Genomic DNA, 10,370 nt, shown 5'->3' with positions numbered 1-10,370 from the left:
ATATTTTACAACTTTCTTTCTCCGTTTCTCTTTTTTTTTTCAGTGAGGTGACTTCTGACGTCCCAGATCCCCCTTTGCTCTCTGATATCGTAGAGACTCCATCACCAGGTCCTTCCTCTGCTTCTCTCAATACTCCATGTCTTTCCCCTCCACCAACCTCCTCCTCACCTCCTATGGAGACGTGTGCATGGCAAGGGTCTCCAGAGCAGGGTTCGCGTGTGGTAGCTCGCAGGGTCACTGCGGAAGGAGCTGTACAGTACCTCGTGGAGTGGGGAGGGGGTGGCATTTTCTAAGAACTATTAGAAGCTGGGTGGAATGTATACAGAGATACAGGCTCTGCTCCTGGTACCCCTTGCACTTCCTGCGAAGATCCCAAACACCCGGGTTCCTGCACAATGCTCTTCAGGATTTTCTCTGAACTTTCTGTACACGTGTGTACATACCAGTGCCCGTGCTTCTTGTCCTGTCAAGTTTGTTATTTACAGTGTTGGCTCACAGAGACTATATTATAATGAGACAGTAAGAGAGGGATTGGAAACCTTTATCTCTTTTTTTTGGTCTTCGGATCTGTGTCTGTAAAATGGTCTTAGAAGAACTGGGTCTATTGTCTATTTAAAACAAATCAAAGGTTCTGGACATAGGAAATTTTATTCTAGGAATAGTGTTTAATATGGCTGTTAAATAAGGAGCCAGTTATATTCCATAATTTATGGTCACAGGATTTAACAGTAGGTAAATTTTGGGATATTGACCAAGTATTTACAAACCCAGTAAAGAAGTGCTGTCAAAGTTTCATACAATTTGTTTTTAGTATCCTCAACTCATAATTTTACAAGCTTTTTTGCGTATACAAGGATTCGATTTTGAAATTTAGAAGTGCTGAGGTCCGTTCGTTGGCAACTGGCAATAAGATCTGTTGGTTGTATTTTAACTTTTCTTCCTTGCACAATAAATATATGATTTTAAGCATTAGATGTTATCTGCGTCCTACTGATAGGCATATTGGGGTGTTGTTGAGCACCCAGGCAAGGTACCCCCTGGAGATGTCAGTAATTAGGACTATCCATATTATGTTACATGTTATGGTATAATCATTTTTGAGTGGGATTTCTATCTCATCCCTGTTGCATCTTTCAAGACTACAGAAAGTAGACTGGTTAAATAATTTGCCTTTTTGACATAAAACAGGTAGATGTATTAAATTCTATAACTTCTGGCTTCACAAGAAGAGAAGCAGGACAGTCTAATCTATCCATATTTTTTACCACTGTAAAAATATCTCAGTTCATTTTGATATTAAGAAACACCTAGTTTTTCATAGATTCAAATTTTGTCTGTAATAGTAAGCACAGTGCTGTATGTTAGTAGATAATATTCCATAACTTGGATAGAATGTTTCACGCAAGCCATATTTTGCTTCTCATCAAATCTATGTGGGAGAAATTTAAATGGATACAAAAGTGAAAAAATGACTATAATCTACCACTTCACTTCCCTTTATAAGGCACAGCAAGGCAGTCTTACATTTATATTTAATTTTAAAAAACCCTGAAGAAAACGGACACTCTACGTAGAGAGTATCTCTACGGGCAGCCCCCCGACAAAAAAAAATCAAAAAAATCTTTAAACCAAATTAAATGAGAGCTACTGTGTCTTGCCCTACCGTGTACTTTTCCTGTTGCTGTAGGGACCATCGCTCAAGACACAGTGTAACTTCTTTTGGGATGTTTCAGTGCTGATAGGCAGAGCAATAATATTAATAAAAATTAATAGTTTGATCTGTGTATTATATATATATATATATATATATATATATATATATATATATATTGTTTTAAATAACATTGTTCATGAAAGTGAAGGATTAAAGTGATATATTCACTCCAGTGTTCCATTATTAAAGTGCAGGTATGATCACAATCTTTAAAAAACACTTAAAGGGACATAATACTCATATGCTAAATCACTTGCAACTGATGCAGTATAACTGTAAAAAGCTGACAGAAAAATATCACCTGAGCATCTCTATGTAAAAAAGGAAGATATTTTACCTCACAATCTCCTCAGCTCAGCAGAGTAAGTTCTGTGTAAAAAGTTATACTCAGCTGCGCCTAGCTGCAGGGAAAAAAAATAAAAAATGAAGAAATGAACAGCAGCCAATCAGCATCAGCATTGCTGAGGTCATGAACTCTTTTACTGTGATCTCATGAGATTTGACTTAACTCTCATGAGAATTCATAGTAAACTTCCTTTACCTGATTGGTGAAATAAGATGAGAGTGCACGAGGCTCATCCTTTCGGCTGTCCCAGGACAGACATACTAATATGCTGCTTAGAAGTCCTTTACAATGGGATGTGGCTACTGAGAAACTTTTGAGGTAAAATATCTTTCTTTTTTACATAGAGATGTTCAGGTGATATTTTCTAGTCAGCTTTTTACAGCTATACTACATCACTTTCAAGTGTTTAAACATTTGGGTATTATGGCCCTTTAATCATCATTAGATACATTTTTCTAAAAGATTTTGATAGACCCCATTGTCAGCAACAGAGCATTTTTCTAAACCGTATTTTATCATATCAAGTAACTTTACAATTTGGCTTAGGCCCCAGTGGGATTTCTGTTGATCACCAGAGAGTTTTAAATGTTGTGGCTTAGATTATGGTTGATATGTGAGAAAGATGTGGAAACGATAAAAAATTATAATTTAATTTTTTTTCTGCTTTATCTGTAAAATTATTTCCAATTAGATCACTGATCAACAATTGTGTAAGAGAAAATTTCAAGTTGTTATATCCAATTGTGTTTTGCATCCAGATGGTATGTGTTGGTTGGATAGTCTTATAAAGAGTTATGAGCCTACTGTCTGTTATATCTCTTTATATAACAATTCTTTCTGTATTTACTTTTATTTGTGATTATTGTAAAATAATTTTATAATATTATTTCATGTTTTTGCTCATTGTCTGAGTTTTTCAACTTCATTACTGAATGTTTTACTTCTGAGAACCTGTGTTTGTCTTTATCACCTGCAATTCTGGGGCTTAAATAACAAAATAATAATTGGTCACATTGCATTGCATATAAATAGAAAATCATGACTTGGTATTCAGCGCCAACATTTTTAATATAATCTGGAAGCTGTTCTTCAATTATACTATAGATTTTACTCCCTAAATACAGTTTCACTGAATAAATTAGTAAATTAATATTTAAACATGCCACCATAACACAAAAGACTAATATCTTAGATATATTTCTCCTGTTAAGTGTGGTCAGTCCACGGGTCATCATTACTTGTGGGATATTTGCTCCTCCCCAACAGGAAGTGCAAGAGGATCACCCAGCAGAGCTGCTATATAGCTCCTCCCCTCTACGTCACACCCAGTCATTCTCTTGCACCCAACTAATAGATAGGATGTGTGAGAGGACTGTGGTGATTATACTTAGTTTTTATAACTTCAATCAAAAGTTTGTTATTTTAAAACAGCACCGGAGTGTGTTGTTCCTTCTCAGGGAGAATTTGAAGAAGAATCTACCTGAGTTTTTGTATGATTTTAGCCGGAGTAGTTAAGATCATTTTGCTGTTCTCGGCCATCTGAGGAGTGAGGTAAACTTCAGATCAGGGGACAGCGGGCAGGTTCACCTGCAAAGAGGTATGTAGCAGCATATTATTTTCTGAGGAATGGAATTGACTGAGAAAATACTGCCAATACCTATATAATGTAAGTTCAGCCTTAAATGCAGTAGTAGCAACTGGTATCAGGCTGTCATGTATGTATATTTACACTTCAGTATTCTGGGGAATGGCACTTCACTGGGATAATACTGTATGCATAAAACTTTAGCCTATCTTGCAGTGAGAACGACTAGCAGCAGGCTTTCTATGACAATTCATTTATTTGATGTTAAACGTTTTGCTGGCATGTTAAATCGTTTAATTTCTGAGGTACTGGGTGAAAAATTGTTTTGGGCACTGTTTTTTTTTTCCACTTGGCGGTCATTTTATTTAATTTAAAGCAGTTTACTGATCTCCCTCACTGTTGTGTGTGAGGGGGAGGGGCTTAATTTGGCGCTTTTGCTACGCATCAGAAATTCAATCAAAAGTCTGTTCTTCCCTGCATGATCCGGTTCGTCTCTACAGAGCTCAAGGGTCTTCAAAAATTATTTTGAGGGAGGTAATCACTCACAGCAGACCTGTGAGATTGTGCTTTGACTGTGATAAAAAACGTTATATTCTGTACATTTTTTCTGCTATTTAAGGGTTAGTTATCCATTGCTAATGGGGGCAATCCTTTGCTAAAATTGTGTTTTTACCGGAAAGAATTTGATTTTATAGTTTCTCCGGTTTATTGTTACTCAACTGTCATAACTTTTTCTGTGCTTCTTAAAGGCACAGTACGTTTTTCATATTATTTGTAAATTGAATTGAAAAGTATTTCCAAGTTTGCTGGTTTAATTGCTAGTGTGTTAAACATGTCTGACTCAGAGGAATATCTCTGTGCTATATGTGCTAAAGCCAAAGTGGAGCCCAATAGAAATTTATGTACTAATTGCATTGATGCTACTTTAAATAAAAGTCAATCTGTACAAATTGAACATCATTCACCAAACAACGAGAGGAAAGTTATGCCGACTAACTCTCCTCACGTGTCAGTACCTGCATCTCCCGCTCGGGAGGTGCGTGATATTGTAACGCCGGGTACTTCAGGGCGGCCATTACAAATCACATTACAGGACATGGCTAATGTTATGACTGAAGTTTTGTCTAAATTACCAGAACTTAGAGGGAAGCGTGATCATTCTGGGGTGAGAACAGAGTGCGCTGATAATAATAGGGCCATGTCAGATACTGCGTCACAGTATGCAGAACATGAGGACGGAGAGCTTCAATCTGCAGGTGACGGTTCTGATCCCAATAGAGTGGATTCAGACATTTCTAATTTTAAGTTTAAGCTTGAAAACCTCCGCGTACTGCTAGGGGAGGTATTAGCGGCTCTGAATGATTGTAACACCGTTGCAATCCCAGAGAAATTATGTAGGCTGGATAGATACTATGCGGTACCGGCGAGTACTGACGTATTTCCTATACCTAAGAGGCTTACAGAGATAATTACTAAGGAGTGGGATAGGCCCGGTGTACCCTTTTCCCCCCCCTCCTGTATTTAGAAAAATGTTTCCAATAGACGCCACCACACGGGACTTATGGCAGACGGTCCCTAAGGTGGAGGGAGCGGTTTCTACTCTGGCTAAGCGTACCACTATCCCGGTGGAGGATAGCTGTGCCTTTTCAGATCCAATGGATAAAAAATTAGAGGGTTACCTTAAGAAAATGTTTGTTCAACAAGGTTTTATATTGCAACCCCTTGCATGTATTGCGTCTGTCACGGCCGCGGCCGCTTTTTGGTCCGAGTCCCTGGAAGAGACTCTTGACTCAATAACTATAGATGAGATTTCAAACAAGCTTAAAACACTTAAGCTAGCTAATTCATTTGTTTCAGATGCCGTAGTACATTTAACTAAACTTACGGCTAAGAATTCCGGATTCGCCATTCAGGCACGCAGAGCACTGTGGCTAAAATCCTGGTCAGCTGACGTTACTTCTAAATCTAAGTTACTTAACATACCTTTCAAAGGGCAGACCTTATTCGGGCCCGGTTTGAAAGAAATTATCGCTGACATTACAGGAGGTAAAGGCCATGCCCTGCCTCAAGACAGAGCCAAACCTAGGGCTAGACAGTCTAATTTTCGTTCCTTTCGTAATTTCAAGGCAGGAGCAGCATCAACTTCCTCTGCACCAAAACAGGAAGGAGCTGTTGCTCGCTACAGACAAGGCTGGAGACCTAACCAGTCCTGGAACAAGGGCAAGCAGGCCAGAAAACCTGCTGCTGCCCCTAAGACAGCATGAATTGAGGGCCCCCGATCCGGGAACGGATCTAGTGGGGGGCAGACTTTCTCTCTTCGCCCAGGCTTGGGCAAGAGATGTCCAGGATCCCTGGGCGTTAGAGATCATATCTCAGGGATATCTTCTGGACTTCAAATCCTCTCCCCCAAAAGGGAGATTTCATCTGTCAAGGTTGTCGACAAACCAAATAAAGAAAGAGGCGTTTCTACGCTGTGTACAAGATCTTTTACTAATGGGAGTGATCCATCCGGTTCCGCGGTCGGAACACGGACAGGGGTTTTACTCAAATCTGTTTGTGGTTCCCAAGAAAGAAGGAACCTTCAGACCAATCTTGGATTTAAAGATCCTAAACAAATTCCTAAGAGTTCCATCGTTCAAAATGGAAACTATTCGGACAATCCTACCCATGATCCAAAAGGGTCAGTACATGACCACAGTGGATTTAAAGGATGCTTACCTTCACATACCGATTCACAGAGATCATTACCGGTATCTAAGGTTTGCCTTCCTAGACAGGCATTACCAGTTTGTAGCTCTTCCATTCGGATTGGCTACGGCTCCAAGAATCTTCACAAAGGTTCTGGGTGCTCTTCTGGCGGTACTAAGACCGCGAGGAATTTCGGTAGCTCCGTACCTAGACGACATTCTGATACAAGCTTCAAGCTTTCAAACTGCCAAGTCTCATACAGAGTTAGTACTGGCATTTCTAAGGTCGCATGGGTGGAAGGTGAACGAAAAGAAGAGTTCTCTCTTTCCACTCACAAGAGTTCCCTTCTTGGGGACTCTTATAGATTCTGTAGAAATGAAGATCTACCTGACAGAAGACAGGTTAACAAAGCTTCAAAATGCTTGCCGTGTCCTTCATTCCATTCAACACACGTCAGTGGCTCAATGCATGGAGGTGATCGGCTTAATGGTAGCGGCAATGGACATAGTAACCTTTGCACGCCTACATCTCAGACCGCTGCAATTGTGCATGCTAAGTCAGTGGAATGGGGATTACTCAGATTTGTCCCCTACTCTGAATCTGGATCAAGAGACCAGAAATTCTCTTCTATGGTGGCTTTCTCGGCCACATCTGTCCAGGGGGATGCCATTCAGCAGGCCAGATTGGACAATTGTAACAACAGACGCCAGCCTACTAGGTTGGGGCGCTGTCTGGAATTCTCTGAAGGCTCAGGGATCATGGACTCAGGAGGAGAGTCTCCTGCCAATAAACATTCTGGAATTGAGAGCAGTTCTCAATGCCCTTCTGGCTTGGCCCCAGTTAACAACTCGGGGGTTCATCAGGTTTCAGTCGGACAACATCACAACTGTAGCTTACATCAACCATCAAGGAGGGACAAGAAGCTCCCTAGCGATGATGGAAGTATCAAAGATAATTCGCTGGGCAGAGTCTCACTCTTGCCACCTATCAGCAATCCACATCCCGGGAGTGGAGAACTGGGAGGCGGATTTCCTAAGTCGTCAGACTTTTCATCCGGGGGAGTGGGAACTTCATCTGGAGGTCTTTGCCCAAATACTTCGACGTTGGGGCAAACCAGAAATAGATCTCATGGCGTCTCGACAGAACGCCAAGCTTCCTTGTTACGGGTCCAGATCCAGGGATCCGGGAGCGGTCCTGGTAGATGCTTTGACAGCACCTTGGACCTTCGGGAGGGCTTATGTGTTTCCGCCCTTCCCGATGCTTCCTCGATTGATTGCCAGGATCAAACAGGAGAGAGCATCGGTGATTCTAATAGCGCCTGCGTGGCCACGCAGGACCTGGTATGCAGATCTAGTGGACATGTCATCCTGTCCACCTTGGTCTCTGCCTCTGAGACAGGACCTTCTGATCCAGGGTCCCTTCAAACATCAAAATCTAATTTCTCTGAAGCTGATTGCCTGGAAATTGAACGCTTGATTTTATCAAAACGTGGATTTTCTGAGTCAGTAATTGATACCTTAATACAGGCTAGGAAGCCTGTTACCAGAAAGATTTACCATAAAATATGGCGTAAATACTTATATTGGTGCGAATCCAAAGGTTACTCTTGGAGTAAGGTTAGGATTCCTAGGATATTGTCTTTTCTACAAGAAGGTTTAGAAAAGGGTTTATCCGCTAGTTCCTTAAAGGGACAGATCTCAGCTCTGTCCATTCTTTTACACAAACGTTTGTCAGAAGTTCCAGACGTTCAGGCTTTTTGTCAGGCTTTGGCCAGGATTAAGCCTGTGTTTAAAACTGTTGCTCCGCCATGGAGTTTAAACTTAGTTCTTAACGTTTTACAGGGTGTTCCGTTTGAACCCCTTCATTCCATTGATATAAAATTGTTATCTTGGAAAGTTCTGTTTTTAATGGCTATTTCCTCGGCTCGAAGAGTCTCTGAGTTATCGGCCTTACATTGTGATTCTCCTTATCTGATTTTTCATTCAGACAAGGTAGTTCTGCGTACTAAACCTGGGTTCTTACCTAAGGTGGTCACTAACAGGAATATCAATCAAGAGATTGTTGTTCCATCCTTGTGTCCTAATAATTCTTCGAAGAAGGAACGACTTCTACACAATCTGGATGTAGTTCGTGCCCTGAAATTTTATTTACAGGCAACTAAAGATTTTCGACAAACGTCTTCCCTGTTTGTCGTTTATTCTGGTCAGAGGAGAGGTCAAAAAGCTTCTGCTACCTCTCTCTCTTTTTGGCTTCGTAGCATAATACGTTTAGCTTATGAGACTGCTGGACAGCAGCCTCCTGAAAGAATTACAGCTCATTCTACTAGAGCTGTGGCTTCCACTTGGGCCTTTAAGAATGAGGCCTCTGTTGAACAGATTTGCAAGGCTGCAACTTGGTCTTCTCTTCATACTTTTTCCAAATTTTACAAATTTGACACTTTTGCTTCTTCGGAGGCTGTTTTTGGGAGAAAGGTTCTTCAGGCAGTGGTTCCTTCCGTATAAAGATCCTGCCTGTCCCTCCCGTCATCCGTGTACTTTAGCTTTGGTATTGGTATCCCACAAGTAATGATGACCCGTGGACTGACCACACTTAACAGGAGAAAACATAATTTATGCTTACCTGATAAATTCCTTTCTCCTGTAGTGTGGTCAGTCCACGGCCCGCCCTGTTTTTTATGGCAGGTCTAAATTTTTAAATTATACTCCAGTCACCACTGCACCCTTTAGCTTCTCCTTTCTCGTTGGTTCTCGGTCGAATGACTGGGTGTGACGTAGAGGGGAGGAGCTATATAGCAGCTCTGCTGGGTGATCCTCTTGCACTTCCTGTTGGGGAGGAGCAAATATCCCACAAGTAATGATGACCCGTGGACTGACCACACTACAGGAGAAAGGAATTTATCAGTTAAGCATAAATTATGTTTTTACTAGCTTTATTGTGCTGTTTAAAACAAACAACAAAACTCTGACCGGCCTTATCTTTAATAGAGACTATGCAAGCAAATGTTCACAGGATATTGTATACTTTGGTTTGGTACTCATAATACCAATGGTTAACCTGAAAGTGCAAACCGCGATAAACCCCTTTTCTTTCTAATGGCAGCGAGAGTCCACAAATTGATTCATAACCTATGGGAAATACTTCACCTGGCAACCAGGAGGAGGCAAATACACCCCAAACAGAGCATTAAATATCTCTCCCACTTCCCCTATCGCCCCCCCCAGTAGTTCTTTGCCTCGTTTCATGGAGGAAGGCAGAGAGAGGTGCTCTTATGAAGATTCTGATTTTGTTTTTGTCCCCAATGGATTGTTTCCTGAAAGAGAGGACAGGGGATTTGTAGAAAGCCATGTAATTCTCTGAGTAGAGTTTGGTGTGTATAAGCTACAGGTGGTTGCAGCAAAGATCCTATACCTACTCTAGTGTCATCATGCTATCTTCCCTGTAAGGCAAACAGTGTTAGTAACACTGATTTTCCACTTTGTATTTCAGGAATACTGCAGGATGACATAAGAAGCTGGGTAAGCCCTCCCTATTGACCCTTTCTCTGATGGTTTGTTGCCTATTGAGCTGTGGATAAGGAATATACATATCCCAATTATTTGAGACCCTAGAGTGAGGTGTAGGGTTCTAACCTGACCTAAGCAGACTTTGTCAGGGACCACATAAGACTCAGCTCAATCTTGCACTCCCTGATGGAAAAATACAATGGGTCATGCTGTTAAAAAGAATACAGGAATAGCAGGCTGACACTGTTTTACCTTAGATTTTATTAAGGGACTACAGATAAGGAGCCTCAAGTTGGAGCAGAACTCTGCATGCCTAGCATATCTGACACTGCAGGAGTGGCACCGGATCCTCTGACGGGACTTGCTGTCCAGATCCGGCATTCACTGCTGCGTTGTAGCCATTATGGAGCTGTGTATGAATGATCTGGATAATCTTTTCAGTGTGTCAGGGCATGATCAGCTGGTTGCTCTACGCCGGAGTGGCAGAGTGAGAGAGCCGTCCGGGCCTGAAGTGGTGAGCTCCTCAAATGGAGT

General features: G+C 41.3%; 1 protein-coding gene across 1 annotated transcript in view; it reads left to right on the top strand.

Annotated features, from left to right (window-relative positions):
- Positions 1–972, top strand: part of PHF1 (PHD finger protein 1) — a 243,503-nt gene extending 242,531 nt beyond the window's left edge. The window contains exon 8 of the mRNA XM_053689556.1: positions 44–972. Within this exon, the coding sequence (XP_053545531.1) occupies positions 44–293 (250 nt within the window). The 3' untranslated portion in view covers positions 294–972. The remainder of the gene's footprint in view (positions 1–43) is intronic.
- The last annotated feature ends 9,398 nt before the right edge of the window (positions 973–10,370 follow it).

Source organism: Bombina bombina, chromosome 7, assembly GCF_027579735.1.
Source record: "Bombina bombina isolate aBomBom1 chromosome 7, aBomBom1.pri, whole genome shotgun sequence".
Lineage (NCBI taxonomy): Eukaryota > Metazoa > Chordata > Amphibia > Anura > Bombinatoridae > Bombina > Bombina bombina.
This window is presented reverse-complemented; position numbering and strand designations above follow the sequence as displayed.